Source organism: Castor canadensis, chromosome 15 (assembly GCF_047511655.1).
Source record: "Castor canadensis chromosome 15, mCasCan1.hap1v2, whole genome shotgun sequence".
NCBI classification, from domain to species: Eukaryota; Metazoa; Chordata; class Mammalia; order Rodentia; family Castoridae; genus Castor; species Castor canadensis.
Window position 1 is genome coordinate 101229317 of NC_133400.1, and position 20222 is coordinate 101249538.

The following is a 20222-nucleotide window of genomic DNA, read 5'->3' on the forward strand; positions in this document are numbered from 1 at the left end:
CTAATACTCATAGGATAAAGCACAAAGCTTCCCTAATCTGGTTCTAGCCCAATGTCTAATCTGGTGTTTTTAACCCAGGCTGCAAGTTAAAGTAACCCGGGGAACTTTTTAATAGTACTGATTCCCAAGCCGCATCTCTACAGAGTCCTAGCTGACTAGGCTTGGGAGCAGTGCCCAAACACCCCAACTCTTAAAACACTCCAAGTGACTCCTATGTATAGCTAAGACTGAGGGCCACCTGCTCTCTAACAGCCCTCCCTACATCCAAAGCTCACCCAGGAACACCAGACAGGGCCAGCCTGGCAAGGTTTAGATGAGCATCTCCCCCACTCAATTGGCCCCTCCCTCTGATGGCCAAACAGGCCCCTTCTGAACCTCTCCTTTGGCTGCTCTGAGGCTTCTCACTCAGTCACTGGACCCACAGTGTCCCAGGCACTGTTCTACTAGCTCAGAATGCAGCATGAACAGGCAGGCAACCACCACACTAAGAAGTACAGGACATTAAGCAAGGGCAGAGGAGAAACTGACAAGGCCAGTTCCTGAGTGATCGCACAGGAATGCGCTGGTCAGTGTTGCAGCCCTGACCTGCAGCACCGGCCACTCTGTGGGAAATGTTCTCCCACCACACCGTTTCAAAGCTTCCCATGGAACTCTCCAGAGTTGTGCATTTCACAGGAGTCATGGGCACACAGAAGCCCCACCTTTTGTGATATATACACAACCTCCAAAACAGAGATCAGGGCAAGCTTCGGTAAAATAACTAGGGAAAGGTAAATTTGGTAATGGTCATTATCTTTATTTTTAATAGAATTTCATTTTAAATGTATATGATTTAATCTTTGAACTCGGGTCCTCTGGTTTCTGAGGCAAGTGCTCTACCACTTAAACCACACCCCTGCCCTTTTTGGCTTTAGTTATATTTCAGATAGGGTCTTGTGCTTTTGCCCATGTGGGTCTTGAACCTTGATCCTCCTATCTCTGCCTCCTGAGTAGCTGGTGGCCCTTAATCTTTGATTTTTAAGCAATGGCTATGTTTCACAATTGGCATGGAAACTCCATGAATACCTAACAATTGGCTCTGGTAAAACAGTACAAAACTGTCACAGCACACCACTGGAAAGACAATCTAAGGGATTAAGATAGGTCAAATGAGGAAGTGCCTTTAGACAACAGCTCCTGCAGACCTCTGTGAGGTGGTATATAATAGAGCCAGCAACACAGTGCTCTGCTACACAGAGGGGCGTGCTCACTGCCCGAGGGTTGGCTGAGGCCAGGCAGGCAAGATGGTGAGGTAAGAGCAGCAGTGACTGCCAAGTCACATACAGTCCGTGGAGCACTGTGAGGCATCTGGGTCTTTCCTTGACCTCTAACAAGGAGCACCAGTGGGACACCCATCCCACAGCTGTCTCTCCAAAGGATTTCAAGTACATCCCCGGCTTCAGCTACATTCCACCTGCTGATGACTGCCCAATCTACATATTCAGATCAGACCTTCCTCTGGTGCCATCATCCAACTTCACTTGGATGTCTCCCAAACCCTTATGATGTATCTGCTCCAAAACATAATCCACAAGTTAAAATCTCACATCTCAAGCTGTCACTGTTCTGCTACCCAGCTAAACCTGCTCCTATTACCCAGAAGATCATCACCTGCCCAGTTGCCAAATCACAGAAACCCAACAGTCAAAACCAGACTGACCCTTTTCCTTAGCTACACCTCATTTAAGCTCCACCACATCTCCGGTTACTGCCACCGCGTCTTAACTGAGCTTCATGCTTGCACAGGAGATTCCTCTTCCTACAGTCTCTATCTAGTGAAAGAGGCTACCCACATACATCGTGCCAGAAGCCCAGCAGTCTTCCCAGACTTTCTACAGTGTGAATGGGCTTTCAAAAAGCTAAGCTTTATCCTTACAGGTGCATGAACACATTATACAAAGCTTCTTCAGGAAATATCCTCTGCCTACTTCCTCAGTTTTGTTTCTCATGTCCCCTCTACTTTACTGTTATCTAACTGATCAGTTTTCCCTCATGGGCAAGGCAGTGGCGTTCTTACAATGCCGAGGACAGTGTTTCCCAACCTCACCTACCATTCACACCTCAAAAACTCAGCTCAGTTGTCACCTTTTCTTAGAAGCCTTCTCCAAGTTTCCAAAGAAACTAGATGCCCCTTCCTGACTTGCACAACATGCTGTACTTGCTTCAATCAGTGCCCTAATCCCACTTAATAGTAACAACTCATTTACTTTTATGACTTCCTGTGTCTTAAAGGCAAGGCAGTCTTAGGCACCAAAAATGACTTAGGATATGGCAGGCACTCCTAATGTTTGCTGTTATCAGCAGCATCTTAAATATTTCTAAAGCACCACTTTCAGATTAGCAGAAAGTATTTCAAAACAAGTGTGGCTGATGAAGTAAGGCCAGCCTGCAGTAATAGGAGACACTTCAAGTTCAGGTTGTCATAAAGTAAAGCTGTGCAGTCACCAAGCTCAGCAAAAACTACCAGTAGGGAGAGGGCTGCTGTCCAGCAGCAGAAGCAGAAAATGCTCACATGCAACTGCCTTAGTCCTCCACAAGAAAAAGTCGACAAAAAAGTCTTTTTTTTTTTTTTTTTTGGTAGAACTGCAGTTTGAACTCAAGGTTTCATGCTTACAAATCAAGCTGTCTAGTGCTTGAGCCACAACTCCAGTCCATTTTGATCTGGTTACTTTGCAGATTGGGGGGAGGGGGGTCTCAAGAACTATTTGCCCAGGGTGGCCTTGAACCATGATCCTCCTGATCTCAGCCTTCAAAGTAGCTAGAATTACAGGCATGAGTCACTGACAACCAGACGACAAAAATCTTATCTTTAAAGAATCATTGGTGAAGGGGGAAGTGAAAAACCAACTCCTTTGCAGTATACATGAAGAAAACTCCATTTAATTCAGAAACCAGTTTAAAGCCAAAGAAGGTACTTAATGAACGCTGGGTCTTACACAACAACCTTCTTTTCCCACATGCCTGTTTTGGAGTAGCAGAGTCAGAAAACAAAGGTGAACTATCAGAGAACTATGGGGTGACAAGGTCAATGAGGAGAGAGGCTTAAGCAATAAACTTTAGAGAAGGCGGCAGTTAACAGCAATCACAAACCCAAAAGTTCTTAACAGAGACAGAAGTTACCCCATGTTCCAAAGAATACTGTCCCAATTTGAACGTGGTAGGATTCTCTTAAAAAACCGGGTTTGGGTGCCCCCTCCGCCCCCTCTTGGATTTTCCCTTCCATAGACCTTCCTGCACAAATAACATTACACTGTACTTAAATCGGGAACTAACTGCCAGGGCACGGACACATGCCTTTAAAAAATTCTTTGGGGCTGGGAGCGTGGTTCACGTGGTACATACAGCACCTGCCTAGCAAGTGCAAGGCCCCGAGTTCAAACTCCAGTACCAAAACAAAGGTGAAAATAAAATGCATTATTTCAATTTTCTCCTAAAATAGATAAAAATTAAGCCAAATCAGTTGCCCCAAGATGGTGCAATCCCAAAGCTTCCACCTCCCAACCCTTCACGAAACTTGTAAGCGACCAACGTTCTTTTGGAAAAAAACCAAAAAAAAAACAAGCGGACCCGTTAAAACCAGAGAGGGGTTGGGGTACAGAGGGTAGGCTGGAGAGGGGCTTGGGTGGCAATGGCACTCCTCTAAAACGACTAGTGGGAAAAGTTCGTCGATGAACGGAAGACAAAAAAGGTAAGAAAGTGCAGCGCTAGTTCCCCATCTTCCCGGGGCCTTAGGGACTCCAGCCGCACCCGGGCCGGGGGCTTCCCCCCGGGAAGGTGTGGGAGGCGAGAAGTCGCCGGGTCGGGACTCAGGGCTGGAGGAGACACGGGGAGGAACCGCCACCGGTTAACACCGGGACCAGCAGACACGTTTGCACACAGGCACAGCGACACGCGGTTGCCTTGGAAACCAGGCCGCGCACCAGCCCCTGCTCCGCGGGGCCCGGGGAGCCGCTTCTCCGAGCCGAGGGGTCGGAGGACCGGGGCCGGGCGGAGCAGTCCTGGGCGGGGGGTGGGGGGAGAGGCCCCGCCCGGGTCTCGGTCTCCTGGGCGCCTACCGCGTAGAGGAGCACGGCCGAGCCGGGACTGGTGGGGCCGACGGAACAGTGGGACTTAGAGGAGCTCGGAGAGTCCATGGCGCGGCTGCCGTCCAGGGCGGGGCCTGGGCTCGTCTGCTACGCGGCGGTGGTGCAGCCGCTGGGGGCGGTTCTTCCGCGCGGGGCGGCCTGACCTCGCCCAGGGCGGCGGCACCCTCTAAGGCTGCCGCACGGGACCCCGGGCGCCGCCATCTTAGCCAGGGCGGAAGCCGCGCGGGACCTTGTGCGCATGCGCGCACGCCGCGCCGGAAGCGGAAGTGGCGGCCGGGAGTCGTGACCTACGGCGGGGGTCCGCGCGGACGCAATGGCGCCGGAGCCGGAAGCAGTTCCTGAGCTGGCGTCCGGGCAGGCTGTGCCCTCTGGCTCTGAGGCAGCCCTGGACACCCTGCTGCGGACCCTCTACGACCTGGGTGAGGCGGGCGCGGCCCACGTGGGCGGCATGCGCGGGGCCGCGGGATGCGCGGTGTCACCTGGCTCCCTGGCTGCGGGCCGGTCCTTGAGCGTCCGCTGGCTCACCCTGCCGCGCCATCCTTTCCAAGGCCTTTTCCCCACAAGTTGACGGACCTTGTGGTCTCCTCTTTTTTGGAGGGGACAGGGGGAAACTGGCTTTTGAACTCGGGGTTTTGCGCTTGCGAAGCAGGCGCTCTACCGCTTGAACCACTTTTCCAGTCCATTTTGCTCTGCTTATTTTCGAGATAGGATCTCCTGAACCATGTGTCCAGGCTGACCTCGAACTGCCATCCTCCAGGTCTCAGCCTCCCAAGTAGCTAGGATTACGTGTGTGAGCCACTGGCTCCCGGCTCTTTTTACGTTCCTTAAGGGAAAAAAGGAGATTAAAAGGCTCATTAGTGAAGATTGGCACCTGCCTGGCCTTTCAACAAGGAGGACGGCCCTTCACTGACGACCTCATATGGCAATCCTGCTTTTTAGGACAGGATATCTCTTAGTTTGAAGAAGTATTTCGAAGGCGCTTTTGTGTTTATTATGGAGTACTTGCTCAAAATTCTAAGCGCACCTACACAGTAAAAGCAGTAATTCGTAGGTTTGCAGACCTTGCTGTATACTACATGCTTTGCACATTAACACCCCCATAACTTTCACAGCAACCTGTGATTGTGGACCTTAAAGATACTGCCATTAATCCCGTTATTTCAAATGGAGAAACCAGCCCTGGAGGGTTTTTGTTTGTTTTGGCGGTATTGGGGTTTGAACTGGGCTTCTTCGCTTGCTGTGTGGGCTATCATTTGATCCACGCCTCCAGTCCTTTTTTTGCTCCAGTTAATTTGGAGAAGGGGGTCTCACTTTTTGCTCAGGCTAGCCTAGATTGCAGACCTCTTCCCACAGTAACTGGAATGACAGGTGCGCTCCACCATGTTTTGCCTTTTTTTTTTTTTTTTTTCCCTGTTAAAATGAGGCCTTGTGAACTTTGTCCAGGCTGGAAGCACGATCCCCCATTCCTAGTAAGTAGCTTGGGATAACAGTCTGCAGCCTCGCCCAGCTGTTGGTTGAGATGGTGTGTCATGAACTTTTTGCCCAGGCTGGCCTCAAACCACAATCCTCCCAAGTAGTTAGGATTACTGGCGTGAGCCACTGGCCCCTGTGGTTAAAGAGTCTTGCTGAAGAGTACCCGCTAGTTGTTAGATTGAAGAGAGGCAAGAGAAGACAGGCTGTTCACCCTACTCTAGTAGTTTACAGGGCTGGGTTCAGCGCTCATTGACTTGTCCTGTGAGGGGTATCTCAATGCCTTGGACTGCTGGAGGACAGAGAAAACTTAGTCTTTGATCTTCAGAAGTTTAAAATCTAGAGAAAAAGACTATTCTGTAAAATCCTAAATAGTTTATATCTGCAGAGGCTGGAAATCGTCATGCTAGGAGCTCTGAAGGCCTGGACTATGCCTATTCATTTTTATATCCCTAGTGTCAGAGTTTAGCTGACTCTCAATAAATATTGGGTAAAGACTGATGTTTAGAGAACTCTTATGCTCCTACTGTAGGTGAGTAATGAGGTCTGGAATTTTGGTTAGAACTTTCAGATCACTGGTCAGAGCCCGAACAGATGAAACAAACAGAAGATAGGGAAATTTAATAGAAAAAAAGGCATTCAAGGTAGGCCAGTCATCTTAGGTTCTCCATAATTCATAACTGAAAGAAACCAGGAAAACCATTACACATACCCATAATCCTAGAAAGTGTTAAACATTAGTATAGAGGCTTAACGTGAACCAACTGGGCTTCCTAGCCCTGGGAACCATTGCTGAGATGACTGAGGAACAAAGGAAAAGATGACTGTAGTTTGGATTCTGTACATTGTGCAAATACTCTTGACTTGAAGGAAATGGGTAGCCTCTTTCTGTCACATGGTTTGGTATTAGTGTCAGCTAAACTGAAAATACTTGTTTTTCCTTTTTGTGTTTGAATAAGCAGAGACAGAGGCTGAAACAGAACAGAAAAGAGTCAGAAAGAAGAGAGAAAACAAGAAGAGAGACGTGGAGGCTGCAGCCTTCAAGGTAGCAGAGCCAGCTCCACTACCAGGCTGTCTTGTGAGACACCAGAAGAAGAGAGCATCCAGCTTTTTTGAGGAACTCAGAGAAGAGCTGCACTGTGCTGCTGTCACTCCCCCTGCTCCCCCGTCAGGACCCGAAGCCCCTGCCACAGTATTGTCTTCTACCTTCAAGAACAACAGGGAGCGAGTAGAAGTGGTAGAATTTTACAGCAAAAGTAAAAACAGGAAATTGAAGCCAGATCAAGATGAGCACACAAAGGTAATGATTTGGTTGGTTTATACAAGGTGATCAAGGCATTAGGTGACTCCCTTTATAGTCTCTGTCAGGTCTTCATGGCTACCCTCAGACCTGAGAATTTGCTGAGTGGCTTGTAGGATTCAGCACGTAGTTGTTATCCATCACATAGACATACAGAGTGACCCTGGTTATCAAGCTCTGGCCTTCCTTAGAAAAGTAGATGTTCACTGTAAATCTCATTGCTGGGCAGACTTGGTGCAGCAGTGGCTAAGGTCAGGTCTGCAGAAGCACTCTAGTCAGTGGAATATTGTAATTGCTCACTGCTCAGGAGCTGGCCAGCTACAGACCATGAAAATAGGACTGTCTCTGGAGTTTCAGGTTTGCTAAACCCAGACCTGCACAGCTAACCCTTTCCCACTTAAAACCCTTGTGCTTGCTACTCCTTAGAGAAAAACTCAGTTAGTAGCATCTCTTTCTGACATTCCCACTGTGTGGCAGCCATGGTCTGGGGCATAGCAGTGACCAAAATGTACAACATTCTTTGCTCTGAAGAACTTACCTTCTAGTGGAAGAGCACTGGGGTTTGAACTCAGGGCATCATGCTTGCAAAGCAAATGCTCTACCACTTGAGCCACACTTCCAGGTTGTTTTGCTCTGGCTATTGGCTCAGGCTGTCCTTGAGCCTCAATCCTCCCAGTCTCAGCCTCCCAAGTAGCTAGGATTACCAGTGCCCGGCTAATAGGTGGTTTTAACAAGCACTTTTTTCTCTGCAGACTAAAACTAGTATCCCTGAGAAAGATGTGGCTATTCAAGAATTTAATCTAGAAAAGGTATGTACTTGGAGAAAGTTTGTGTTTATATTAAATTTATTATAAGTTTTTTAATACATTAACAGATTTATAGTACCAAAAAATGAATATGTCACCAGTCTGATGGCTAGGTTGAAACAGTTAAGCAAATCCTGCTTCATTCACTTGATTGAGTATTGTGCACTCGAGTAATACCTGATGGCTTCACAACTACATGCCAGTGATACAGTGGTAGGTTAAAGGCAGGGATGTGTGTGTTCTGTGCCTATAACAGGTTTAAACTGCATAAGAAAAGGACAGGAGGAAGTAATTTGGTGGCTGAGAGTGGATGTTGGTGACATTGTCCACTTCCTTGTCGAAGCAGTCTGTTTGAGCTGCATGGGGAACACACAGGTTCCCCATGTGTGGAATATGTCTGCAGAGGTTTCTTTCAGCTGAAATTATTGCCTGGCAGTAAGGGGTAATGACTCCTTTGAGAGGGCATCCTAGTGCACCACAGAGCTCTGCCTCCAGTCCCAGCTCTGTGAGATTAAACGAGGGAGAAAGAAAGATATTGAGAGATAGTGGTGATATGGAAGGAGAGAGTCCATGGAGCCCCATCAGCCACAGCCCTGCAGAACTGCACTGCATGTGCATCCAAAAAGCACCACTCCTAGGAATGAATGGTTTTCTCCTGTGCAGCTGCGGGGAGGCGCGGGACAGACCCTGTTGTGTGTCTACAGGCGCGTTTGGAAGTACACCGCTTTGGCATCACAGGCTATGGGAAAGGAAAGGAAAGAGTCCTGGAGCAGGAGCGTGCTATCATGCTGGGTGCTAAGGTGAGGGCTGCCAACACAGGGGATGCTGGGAGATATTTGTAGAATAAAAACTGATGATGTTCCCTGATTCTTTCACCTCAGCCTCCCAAAAATAGGTACGTGAATTATAAGGTTTTACAGCAGCAAATCAAAGAAAAAAGGGCAGCAAAGAAAGAGGAAAAGACAGAGGTAGGTATGATGTAGTTGGTGCTTTACTCTTACACTAAAACAGAAAAATGGGGTGGCCTGCCCCAGGGGTGCAGGAAGCCGCTCCCTGGAAAGCATTCAGGACACCCCTACATCGGCCACACTCCGCAACACCGCTGGGGATCCAGTGTGCTCGAGGGGAGCTTGGGCTCGATAGCCAGGCTGTAGCTTGTGCTGCTGCCGCTCTGTTGTCTTCCTTGTGGTCATTCAGGATCCAGGGCCTGTGACACACAAGGAGAGACATGACACTCCCTCTTGCACCTGAAATGGAAGACTACTTTTTTTAGAATAGCCTTTTGCATTCTTGAAAAGGTTTCAGGGTGAGACTGTGAGTGTTATGTCTAATATGTCCACTTGAAAAAAGTCTGAAAACTAGAAGTAGCTTGGTGGCTTTTCACCACAAACCTCTTGCCCCTGTTAAAATCATTGTACCCTTTACTGACACACATATTATCTTAAATTCCGAAATCAGATCCAGGATATGGATATTTTCAAGAAAAAGAAGAGGAAAGGGCAGGAAGACAGGTGAGTGAGCACCTTGGGTGCCGGGCAGGACACAGGGTGACCTCTCAGTTCCGATGTGGCACCTCCAAGTGTTCAGTAATCTAGCGCATCAGAGTATGTCTTTGCCTCTCAGTTACTCCAGTCAACCCTGCAAGGGAAGAAGGGCTTAGGAACCCACCTGTGTTAGTCACTGTTGGGTAACTGTGACCCAGTGCTTGACAGACACAACTTAAGGGTAGAAGAATTGATTTTTGGCTTACGGTCTCAGAGGTACCAGTCCATTGTGGTGGGGAGGGCATGGCAAAACGGGCAGTTCACATTGTGGTGCCACAGAAGCAGAGAAACAGGGATGCAAGGAGGGGCCAGAGCAGGATACAGCCCCACCCCCCAGAGCTCGCCTCCCAGTGACCTATGTCCTCCACCTAGGCCCCCACCTCTACCTTTCACCTCCTGATAATGCCGTCCTATGACTCAACACAGGATTGAACCATTTGCTAAGTCAGTGCCATCTGTTCTGAACCCTCTCTGGAAATACCCTCACATGCACACCCAGAGGCGGGCTTTACTAACCTAGGCATCCGTCAGTTCAGTGAAGTTGACAGTCAAGATTGAGCATCACTGCTCAAGACCAAACAGCTGCCCCACACTGAATGCGAAGCCTTCTCCAGTTTCCACTGTCAAGCACCAGACGCCTTAGGTGCTGAAGATGGTTCTGCCCAACTCCCTTCTGTCATGGGAGCCTGCTGATGCCAGCACAGCTCCTATGCCGGTGTTTGGTGTTCTGCATGGTGGAGTACTGACCGCTGCCCAGTGCTTGCTTCTGAGCTTTCATTCCAGGCCCTTCCTCTCTTTCCCACTTAATGTTCCAGAAATGACTTGTTTTAGCCTTTTTTCTTGGACCCCTTCTGATGTACGAGCTGTAAAGTAGTCATTGTTCTGCCACAGGTGTCCGGTGGCAGCACATAGGTGCTTTAGGTGTTGGTGGCTGGTTGTGATCACCCTTAGGAAGCCCTGTCCTCTGGGATATGCATGATAGGGAAGGAGGCAACCTAGACAAAGAAACAGATAATCAGTGCTAGCCAGTACTGGCAAGTCCTGTGAAGAGGCTGCAGAGAGAGAGAGAGAGAGTGTGTGTGTGTTTACTTAAAAGTACTCATTATGCAAGTCCTGTGAAGAGGCTGCAGAGTGTGTGTGTGTGTGTGTGTGTGTGTGTGTGTGTGTGTTTTTACTTAAAAAGTACTCATTATGCTAAGTCCAGTAGTGTGTTGTCAGAGCATCACTGGAATGAGTTGGGAAGTCACTTGAGGGAGGTGACAAGTGAAGAACTGAGCAAAGGAGGGACAGCCTAGAAAGAGCATGCAAAAGGCCTGAGAGGCCGCGTGTGGCTGCAGTGGAGGAGTTGTGCTTCCTATGCCTAACTGCCCATCCCTCTCACCTCGGATGTAGGAAATCCAAGAAGAAGAAGTCGGCCCCCAGCATCTTGTCAAGTGGACGGATTGGACAGGTTGGAAAATTCAAAAATGGGGCATTGGTTCTGAGCCCAGCTGATGTCAAGAAAATAAATTCTTCCCGAGTGGCCAAATGACACAAGGAGTGGGCACAAGTGGCTGACTTCAGTCTGTTTCCCACTCTGCCTTTTCATTTGAGGAAGAAAGCCAACACTTCACTCCTCGCCACCCACGTGTGTGGCGGGCACCATCCTGTCCTGGCTGCTATGTTGGTGTGCTTGCTGGCAGTACAGCTTTTGTAACTTGTCTCGTAAGTGCTGAGAATAACATTAACTTGCCTTTACAAGTTTTTAATAACTTAATGTTACCTTGTTATGAAAGAACCAAGAACTTAGTAATTTGTCAGCTGCATTGTGGAAAAGCAATTTTAATTTTCAGCTTGCTGTGTGTATAAAATCTAATTTGTAAGAAACTATATAAATAAAACACAACTTTTGTAGAATATGTGGCTGACTACTCACAGGCGGAGTGAACTGTTTTAAGTCGTTTCTTAGCACCTGCACTTCATTAAGTGCTGTATCCCCAGAGCCCTAGCTTCGTGCAGTTTTCTGTGGTTTTTTGGGTTTTTTGTTTTGGGGTGTTGGGGGGTAACTGGGGTTTGAACTCAGGGTCTTATGCTTGCTAGGCAGGTGTTATCACTTGAGCCACTCTGCGAGCTCTGTGATGGGTTTTTTCAAGATGGGATGTCACAAACTTAATTGCCTGGGGCCAGCCTCAAACCACAGTCTCCCTGATCTGTGCCTCCTGAGTCGCTGGGATTACAGGTGTGAGCCACCAGTACCTGGCTTGTATTTTTTATAATGTCTTCTTAAGGGGTCAGCAGCTTCTCAAAGATCATGACACGTTAGAGGGAATCTTCACTGACGGCAATAGTTTTGGCTTTTTTTTAATTGCCAAAAAGTTAAGATCCCAGCCTAGCAAATAATGCAGTTTTAGTCAGGAACCCGAGGAGTAGTCAGTGTCTGGGTTTCCATGGCTTTAAGCTGGCTCCAAGGCCTCACCAGAGGAACTCAAGATGAATGGTGCCAACAAAGTCACACCCAGGGCTTCAGCTTCCCACTTGTGTGGAAAGGCCATTAGGAAATATATTGGACTTTTCAAGAATGATAGAAAGTCTTAAACACAGCAAAGCACTAGGGAAACTCAGGAGAGCCTCATGAGCCATGGCGGCTCAGGCAATGAGCCCCAGGCTAGTCCCAGGTGTGGGTGACTTAAGTTTGCCTTCCATTCCATTAGCTGTCAGTATTTAAAGTTTTCTAAGCACTGAGTATCTTAGAAGCACTTAGAGGTTAAGGGGCAACAATAAATCCATAAGGTACAACAACCGAAGATCTGGCTTACTCTGGGCTCTTTATTTCCTGTTGGTGAAGTTTTCTCCAGCCAGGTCAGCAACAGAAGTGACCTGAAAGTCATCCAAGGGAAGATGGAATTGTGCCAAGGGCTGGCGATAGCCACATAGGAAAACACCTGGTGTCAGGGCCCTGGGCAGTTGGTCATTGCTTCCTGACCCTATACATACCTTGCCTTGGCACAGTTCAGTCCACACTTTCCTGCATGACCGTGTGGACAGCAGGGCTGGGGGAGATGGAGCCTGGACTCTCCAGGTAAGGGCTGCAGAGCTGCCCCCTCTGCTGGCAGATTAAGAAGGTGGAAAGGCACAGTCTTGACAACTAGGGGCTCTTGGTCAGCTCTTGCCTATTTGGACCAATAGTGCAAAGATGCAATGGCTTTTCTTTTTCTTTTTTTTAAATAGTACTGAGAGTTGAACTCAGGCTCTACATGCTTGCTAAGCAAGCCCTCTACCACTTGAGCCATGCCATACCTCCCAACCCCCCAGCCCTATTTGCTTTTAGTTTGCTTTTTAGATGATAAGATCTCTCACTTAGCTTGGGTTGGCTTCAGACTACAATCCTCCCACCTGCCCTCCAGGAAACTAGGATTCTAGACATGTGCCACCACACCTGGCCTATTGCTTACTATGGAGTCAGCCTGATGGGGAAAAGCAGATTTCTCACCCCTGACCCCACCTTCCCTGCTTGTACTCCCAGCACCACTCACCCTCCTACTGGGGCACCCTTCCCCAGCACAGCAGTAATGTGGGTGACATGTGCCTGGCTGCCAGGGCTGGGGTACCTTCTCCCCTCCTCCATATTCCACCCACCTGCCCTCCAAGCTGCCTGGAGTGAGGCATCTCTATATCCTCCCACCCCCATACCACAAATTACAGTCAGAGGTGTGATCAAAGTAGTGTCCCTGCCCTCCAGGGCTTATGCGGGTGTGAGTGACAGTGGTGACCTATGCAAAAGGGACATGTGCAGCCCTGGAGGGACTGCCTCCAGCTGTGAGGGTCTGGTCAGTATTCCTGGAGGAGGGGAACTCTGGCCGCGTCTTACCCACTTAGTTTTATTCACCTGTAGTTATGTGACACTCAGGTCTTGTGCTGGGTATTGCAGCTCGCTAGTGGACAGGACGATGGGAGGACAGGTTGGGGCAGACACACTGGTGGGCAACTGGAATCCCATGGGGAACCAGCTCCTGGCTGGGCCACCCTGACCCAGGGTGTCGGGAGCATACATGGGGTCAGTGGGGATGAGGTACAGTCAGGGAGGAGAGAACTTAGCCCTGCTTGCACAGTGCTCACCCCTCCCCTTCCCAAGTGATCACAGTCAATGAGCAGCCGTTGAAAGGGCACTAAAGGCCTCCAGTCCTTGGTCCCAGCTAGAGTTAAGCTGGCCAAGGCCTTCATTGACCCTCAATGTCTCCCTCTAGGGGAGACACCTTGGTTCCCACCCTAAGAAACACCCACACCCACTCTGAGTCTGCCTCCCTTAAGTTCTGACCTGCACCTGCCCTACCTACTTTGCCCATCTTGGAGTCCAGCAGGTAACTGGCCTCAGGGCCTGCTGGGACATGACATGGCTGCTTGTGAGGACCACTGAGGGACGCGGGTGGGTCAGACATGTGACTCTCTCTCGGTCACATGGTGAAGGGCCAGTTAGTCTCCTTAATGCTTGCCTTAGTTAGGATGGTTCCCCAAAGCTCAGTTTTTGTGTAGAACCCAGATCAGTTTTTCCTGGACGTACCTTTTTGTTGTTGAGAAGGTCACACTCTGTAGCTCCAGTTGGCCCAGCTGGGATGACAGGTGTGGCCACCACGCCCAGCTTGGATTTGTCTTAACCATATGTTGACTCGTTAGGTAGCTCCAGCCCTGTTACCCCATGACCTCCCTACTGTGGGACTTGATGCCTTACAATTCACGGTCATATGTGATCATCTCAACATTTCCAGGGCCCCCCAAGGCAGAAGCACACTGACCTGCTGCTACCAACACCTGCTGGTCCTCTGGGTGAGAGACCAGGTGCCTTGCCCAGGGGGGTGACCAGGACCAGTCTGAAGAAAGGCAGAAGTGGCCCTGAGCACTGACCAAAGATCACACCTGTCTCCCAGTTGTTGGCAGTGTCAAAAGAATTTATTTCAAACCTGCTTAAGAATGTGTTAAAACTCAAGTTTTCCAAAAAGTAAATACAGGAAGTTCAACCAACCCCCAAAGACCAGAAAACACAGTGTTTGCAATTCAAAAAATACAAACGCTTGTGGATACCAATACAAAAAATTAGAAAAAATTACTTTCCTTAGCACTGCCCACCCCTCCGTGTTTTTAGTGAAACATGACCAGCCACAGGACCAGGAGCTGCCACCAAATACCAACCACTGGGGACAGAAAGTGATGCAAGGGGGAGGGGCGAGGAGAGAGGGCAAGGAAAGGCAGGAAAACGGAAGTTCTGTCAACAGCCAAAACAAGGACACAGCTTTTTGCTTGTTAAATTCCTTTGCCAACGTTAAACAAACACCTCTCATGCTTAGTACACAGCTTAGTGCGAAGGCTGCAATTCTACGTCATGCATTTACATTTCTGCCTGCCAGTGCCCTGCTTGGTGCTGAGAAAGGCTGGGGCTCAGAAGTCCAGGCTCCTGGGGTGAGGACCTGAAAGGCCCGTCCCAGGCTGCTCTCAGAGAGCACACGCCAACACGTCCTGCTTCCACAGCCACCAGCAGCCCCAGCAGCCCCCTTTCAGCCCAGGCACCTGTTCCTGGCCTCTGCTCAGAGCCTTGCCCAAAGGCATGGTCTCCGTGTCGCCTTCTGATCCTAAGCTCTGACTAGGCCAGGCCCCCTTGCGAATAATTCGCCTCCAGACAAGACTTCTGTAGAGCCCTCTCCCAACTCACCACTGAAGCCAACCTCATTCACCCCCTTCCCCCCCATGGCATAGGCCAAGAAGTCCTACAGCCACCAGTTGTCTGAAAGCAACCTGTGACCAGCCAGCCCCTTTGCTCCTTAGGTTCTAGTCACTTGCATCTTACGTCACTCACATGCATGACTTTCACAGACAGTCCCACTGCGGAGAGCTCGGGAGACGGGACAGACCATGGGTGGAGGAACTCCTTGGACTCCAGAACTCAGGTAACAGAGTTGCAGAAGGATGCAGAAGGCCAGGGTCACCCCTCTCCTTGCTTCAGCTGCCTTCAGCACGCCAAGGGGATTGCTAACAGGTGCCTGTTCAATGCATTGAGAGTTCACCAACCCAGGTCTCACCAGGAAAGGATGTGCGAGTTCTGTGGTCACACGGAACTGGTCTGAAATGCCTCTTGCCTCTGCAAAGCCAGGCAGCTGTGTAATAAATAGTTGTGGGGTCACGAGGAGGCTTGGGTGCCAGACACCATGGTCAGAGGGCTGGAGAATCTCCATACAGGCTGTGAGCCATCAGCCAGACTTAAGAGATGAGAGACCGGGCTTTTTTTATTGTTTTTTATGAGCCTCGTGAGGTAGGTTAATTATGACTAATCCTATTTGCAGGCAGGGATAGTGAGGCACAGAATTACCCTCCCAGGTATGCCTACACCGTGGACCAGTGTCAAAGCCAGGCTCAGAGGTGACTGTCTCAAGCTGCACTTGGTGTCTGCCCAGTTCCTCCTGCCCCACACCCACCCTTGCCTTTGCAGCACACTTACCTAGGCTGTCCGGACCCCCTTCAGGGAGGAACACTGAGGAAGGCTAACAGTGATAGCCACTACCGGCCCCCTTGCAAAATAAAAGTCCTGAGGTTTCCCAGGGTCAGCACAGACTTCGTTAGATATTTCTAACACTATCTGATTTGATTTCTTCAACCAGTCATGAAGAAGCTCCTGTTGCTTCCAGTAAAATATGCAAGGAAGTGACGGTCAGGAGCTTTTCTTCCCAGCAGGGGAGGTGGGGATAGCTGGAATCCTCAGTGAGCCCACACAGGTTGGTTTCTGTTTGTGGCTCACCCACTTTTCCTCACCTGCCCAACTGAAGACCTGAGGTGAGTCCTGGTCTTGGGTTGGCGTGAAGGCCGGCAGCTTTGTGACACAGGCTTTCCTGAACACAGGAGTGAGTGACTCCATGTCTCTGAATGTCAGTACACACCAAAGGCATGACTTAGAGGTCCCCAACTGGGACAGCCCCCAGGGGACATTTGGTGACATCTCTAGATATCTGTGCTTGTCACCAGTCATTGGGATTGCTACTGTCATCTGGTGGGTGGAGGCCAAGGGTGCAGCAAACGTCCTCCAGTGTGCAGGCCTGCCCCAGAATGTCCAAAGATCTGGTGATGGTGTTCTATACCCATGTCGAAACCCAAAGAACTTCACCCGTGTGCCCGCCCTCCCAGCTCCAGGTGGTGTGGGACTGGCACTGGCCACTGCTGCTGAATCGCATCATCTGCGGGGAGGACCAACCCTTCCACTCACAGTAAGATTTAAGGCTTAGGATGCAAAAGTCTCTGGAGGCAATGCACGTGGATCCCACCTTCGGTCCTGACTTGAGAGTGCTCAAGCAAGGTTGGGCACCGCAGCGGGAGGAATGGCTTGGAGACGGCAGCCGCCCTCCTTCTTCTGGGGGCTTCATGGTGTTTCCAGGCTCACTGTGGAAGCCTTGGGAGCCATGGGGCAGCTAAGGGCACTGTTAGAACTGCAGAGCACACACAGGGCTGAAGATGCTGTTGACACCATGCGCAGTGTCATGGTGTCTAGGACAGCAGGTGGGTGCTGCTCTTCCCTGCCGTGAGGGAGGAGCTGGGGTGTTGCATGGGGTGAGGGCCATGGGGACTTCCACAGGAGGTTACAGGAACCGCATAAACTTTGGCCAAAGTGGCTCACTAGCAAAGAACACTGCAGAGCTAAGTTACAGAGGCGTTATTTACAACGCAACCAACTGGACATTGTTAGCTACTTGGAATTCCCTTCTCCAGGAAACTGCTCGACAGATTTACACCAGGTTACTCCTCAGCCAGCCCAACCAAAACTTCGTCCTGGTATCGTTTATGTACAAGAATTTCGTTCTGTTGCAAAGCGGTAGGGCATTTGCTGGGATCAGAATCCTGTGCCTTGGCTGTCTTCCTGCCGTGAGGGGTGACGCTCCTTCTTTGCTTGTTTTCAACCCTCAGTTCAGAACCTTCTCTCTCAGTGCGTTTTTGTCCCTGAAAGCTGCTTTGTGCTGAATGTGGCTGTGCTGAGCCATCTGGTGCTGTCCTGGCATTAGATGTGTATTGCTTCTGAGATCTGGGGAGAGGCAGGAAGGGGAGATGCCCAGCTTCTCACTCTACTCGTGGGGAGTACTACTCGTGGGGAGGCTGCTCTTCTTTGAATTTCAGGGAACTTTTTTCTTTTTTTTTTTTTTAACTTCCCCAAATATGGAACACTTCACGAACTTGTGTGTCATCCTTGCACAGGGACTAGGCTAATCTTCTCTGTATCATTCCAATTTTAGTATATGTGCTGCTGAAGCCAGCACTTCAGGGAACTTTCTGAAAGAGGCCACCTGAAGGGCTGAGGACAGCTCGCCCAGTATGTACAAGACCATAGATTTGAGGCCCAGCATGTTGGAGTTGGCTTGTGGGCCTTCCTTTCTTTGAGTCTGCATCTCCCAGAGGGTATTAACAGGTCTGGGGCTCCAAGCTGCTTTTGCTCCAAAGACAAACGATTGCCCTACAGACAGGCTCCCTGGTGACCCCAGCTGTGGTGAATGTGGGGCTCTGCAGCCTTCCTTCAGCCTCCCCCCACCCCCACAGCTAGCCTTCCCTACTCTATTCTCCAGGGCCATTGGACTGTTTTCCAAAAGAGAGAACATCCCCAAAGCTGCTGGCATCTGCGCCTGCCAGCCACACCCCAGCTTCCCTTGCCTCAGAAAGGTGGCAGCTTGCCTGGTCTTCATCTTTAAGCATCTGGCCAGGGCCTCCAGGAGCTGTAGCTGTGGTCGAAGCTGCTGGAAAGGGACGGAGGCAGGCAGCTGAACCTCTGAGGACAGGGCTGCCCAGTTCTGTTGTGTTAGCTACCTCCAGGGCTCCGGGACAGAAGCAGTGCCAGAAAACACTCACCAGGAAGAGAGATGAAGAAGAGGCAATATCTGGACCTGGATCTCCACTGATCAGATGGTTCTGAGGCCTGGTGTGGAGGCTGGAACACAGCACCAAGCAGCTCCTGGTGACACAGGACAGCTGGCCTTGCCGGCCACATCTACAGAGATGGAGGGGCACAAGGGAGAGCTTTGAGGTAGTACTGTCAGACCTGCCCAACACAGCAACAGATACTCAGAAGGCAGATGTATGGTCTGAAGGAGGACAGCTGAGGAAGCACAGTTGGTGCCGGAGTGCGAAGACAAGTCACTCCTCAATGTCAAACAAAATGCCTGGTAAAAGGGACTCTTTAAAAAGGAGAGAGCTGGAGGCAGCAGGAGACACGGAAGAGAAACAGTACTCTGGGATCTGGAGGTGGGATGACCTCATGGACCTCAAGGGCAAGGTGAGCGCATTCCCAGAGCCCTGCTGCCCCTCAGGACACAGCACATTCGGGTGCACATGGGAAGAGACAGGTGCAAGGTGCCGCCCTCTAGTTCCAACCTTCTTCTGAGGTCCCTCCTTCCCCACCCATCATGGCAGAGCCACCACTGCCTGCCACGGGGGCTACTTCTTGTGACCATGGTGCTTTCCTGATGACGTTGGGGGTGTCTCGAGGCAAATGGGAGTATTGACATGATCAGAAGATTCCCAGGCTCTCCAGCTTCAGTGCTGATTGGTCTAAGAATGGCCCAGCTCAGAGGAACAGCTTGGATGCATTTCCCGGACACTTCTCAGGAAGCCAGTTCCAGAAAAGAGCTGCCACCAGGCAAGGACATGTCACAGTTGTTCACATTCCAGTGTTGTCATTTATGTCTAAGAACTGAGTGGGTAAAATTAGCAGACTGTTGCGTGTGTGTGTGTGTGTATGTGTGTGTGTGTGCGTGTGAGAGAGAGAGAGAGAGAGAGAGAGAGAGAGAGAGAGAGAGAGAGAGAACATAACTAATTGATTAGTAAAAGTCCTAAGGAAGCCCTTTTAAAAGGTTCTCAGCAGTTCAACGAGAGGGACAAACATTAATGGCGTCAATCATCCCTTTCTTTCCCTCCTTTAGTCCTGAATTAGGTCTGCAGAGGTGCATCACACACTGAAGGCTCCAAGGACCAACTCCATCCTGCAGAGAGGCCAGCCCAGGACATGAAGCGGAGCAGAGTGCCCACAGGGCTGACACTCAGGCACAGGTGACACTGCAGTTCCCTAACTCCCTCTTAGAATGCCAGTCTCAAAGGCATTCTCAAAAAACAAGTTTTGCGAACAGATGGCAGGAATCGGACATGTGCAGTTGAAGGTCTTCTGGAGACTGCACTCAGGAAAATCTCAGGCAGTGAGTGTCTGTGAAGCACGCATCTCTACCCACCACTGACGGTGGCAGCCACAATGTGGCCTGTGGACGCCTTCCCTGTTCCCCAAAGAAACCATCTCCAGAGGTTCAATGATGGCTGGGCTGCATCCAGGACTTGTTGACCCTGCCCTCGGGGGTTGTTCCAGTTTGGTGAGGGCGACATGGCTCTGCCTGCAGGTGCCTCTGTCACAGCCGCTGGACAGCAGGTCTGCCACGCTAGTTGCCTGGCAGCTTTGGCCGCCCCAGGTTCGTTGGCACTTCCAGTCCTGTGTGCAGGGTGACCTAGAAAAGAAGGTGGGACAGGCTGGGGACATAGCTCAGTGGCAGAGCACTTGCCTAGTATGTGCAAGGCTCTGGGTTCCACCCCCAGCACCAAAGAAAGGAAGAATAAGGAGAAGGACAAGGAGGAGGAAGACAAGGAGGAGAAGAAGGCACCATGACAGCACAGTGGTCACACTGTGTCCTCCGTGCTCAAGGGCTAGTGCAAGCAACAGCCCAGGGCAGCTCTGCACTGTGGAGTTGGCAGTTGGGGCCACTCCACATTGCCAAGGTCCTTGTCAGCTTGTGCCTGTTTCCTCATAATAAGAGCCACACAGCTGGCTGAGCAGGTTCCCCACTTTACCAGCAGCAGCCTGGTTCTCGTGGCCGTGTTTGCACTGTCTTTCCTTGGCCTCCTTCCTGGGGCTGTTCTGTTAACTCTGAGGACTAACAGCCCACACTGCAGCCTGCCTCAAGGCCTTTTGCAAGAGACTGGGAGTGGCTGTGAGGACTCA

General features: G+C 50.3%; 3 protein-coding genes and 1 non-coding gene across 8 annotated transcripts in view; 1 reads left to right on the plus strand and 3 right to left on the minus strand.

Annotated features, from left to right (window-relative positions):
• The window catches only part of Gnpat (glyceronephosphate O-acyltransferase), a 29203-nt gene extending 24876 nt beyond the window's left edge, over window positions 1–4327 (minus strand). For both annotated transcript variants that reach the window (XM_074056879.1, XM_074056880.1), the window contains exon 1: window positions 4095–4327. In XM_074056879.1, the coding sequence (XP_073912980.1) occupies window positions 4095–4172 (78 nt within the window). In that variant the 5' untranslated portion in view covers window positions 4173–4327. The remainder of the gene's footprint in view (window positions 1–4094) is intronic.
• Window positions 4328–4384: 57 nt separating this feature from the next.
• Window positions 4385–11142, plus strand: Fsaf1 (40S small subunit processome assembly factor 1). Of its 2 annotated transcripts, none has more exons than XM_074056883.1 (7): window positions 4385–4543; window positions 6554–6894; window positions 7647–7703; window positions 8405–8500; window positions 8582–8668; window positions 9159–9211; window positions 10637–11142. In XM_074056883.1, the coding sequence occupies exons 1-7, from the start codon at window positions 4438–4440 to the stop codon at window positions 10773–10775; spliced, it is 879 nt and encodes a 292-aa protein (XP_073912984.1). In that variant the 5' UTR covers window positions 4385–4437; the 3' UTR covers window positions 10776–11142. The 2 variants fall into 2 exon arrangements, with proteins under 2 accessions (XP_073912984.1, XP_020032226.2); XM_020176637.2 differs by having other exon boundaries at window positions 6557–6894.
• Trim67 (tripartite motif containing 67) overlaps window positions 8500–20222 on the minus strand; it is a 45704-nt gene continuing 33981 nt past the window's right edge. For 2 of the 3 annotated variants that reach the window (XM_020176644.2, XM_020176643.2), the window contains exons 10-12: window positions 16019–19731; window positions 9224–10239; window positions 8500–8907 (exon numbers count right to left, since the gene is read on the minus strand). In XM_020176644.2, the coding sequence (XP_020032233.1) occupies window positions 19666–19731 (66 nt within the window). In that variant the 3' untranslated portion in view covers window positions 8500–8907; window positions 9224–10239; window positions 16019–19665. The remainder of the gene's footprint in view (window positions 8908–9223; window positions 10240–16018; window positions 19732–20222) is intronic. The other variant, XM_074056878.1, reaches the window with a different exon arrangement.
• Window positions 17402–17508, minus strand: LOC141417636 (U6 spliceosomal RNA). The gene has a single exon (XR_012442288.1). It is a non-coding gene; the product is annotated as a U6 spliceosomal RNA (small nuclear RNA).

Excerpts from the sequence above, each read along its gene's own strand:
- Fsaf1 (XM_074056883.1), top strand. The coding sequence starts at position 4,438 with ATGGCGCCGGAGCCGGAAGCAGTTCCTGAGCTGGCGTCCGGGCAGGCT. Across the intron at positions 8,501-8,581 it reads CTATCATGCTGGGTGCTAAG|CCTCCCAAAAATAGGTACGT; the intron begins GTGAGGGCTGCC and ends CTTTCACCTCAG. Across the intron at positions 9,212-10,636 it reads AGGAAAGGGCAGGAAGACAG|GAAATCCAAGAAGAAGAAGT; the intron begins GTGAGTGAGCAC and ends CCTCGGATGTAG.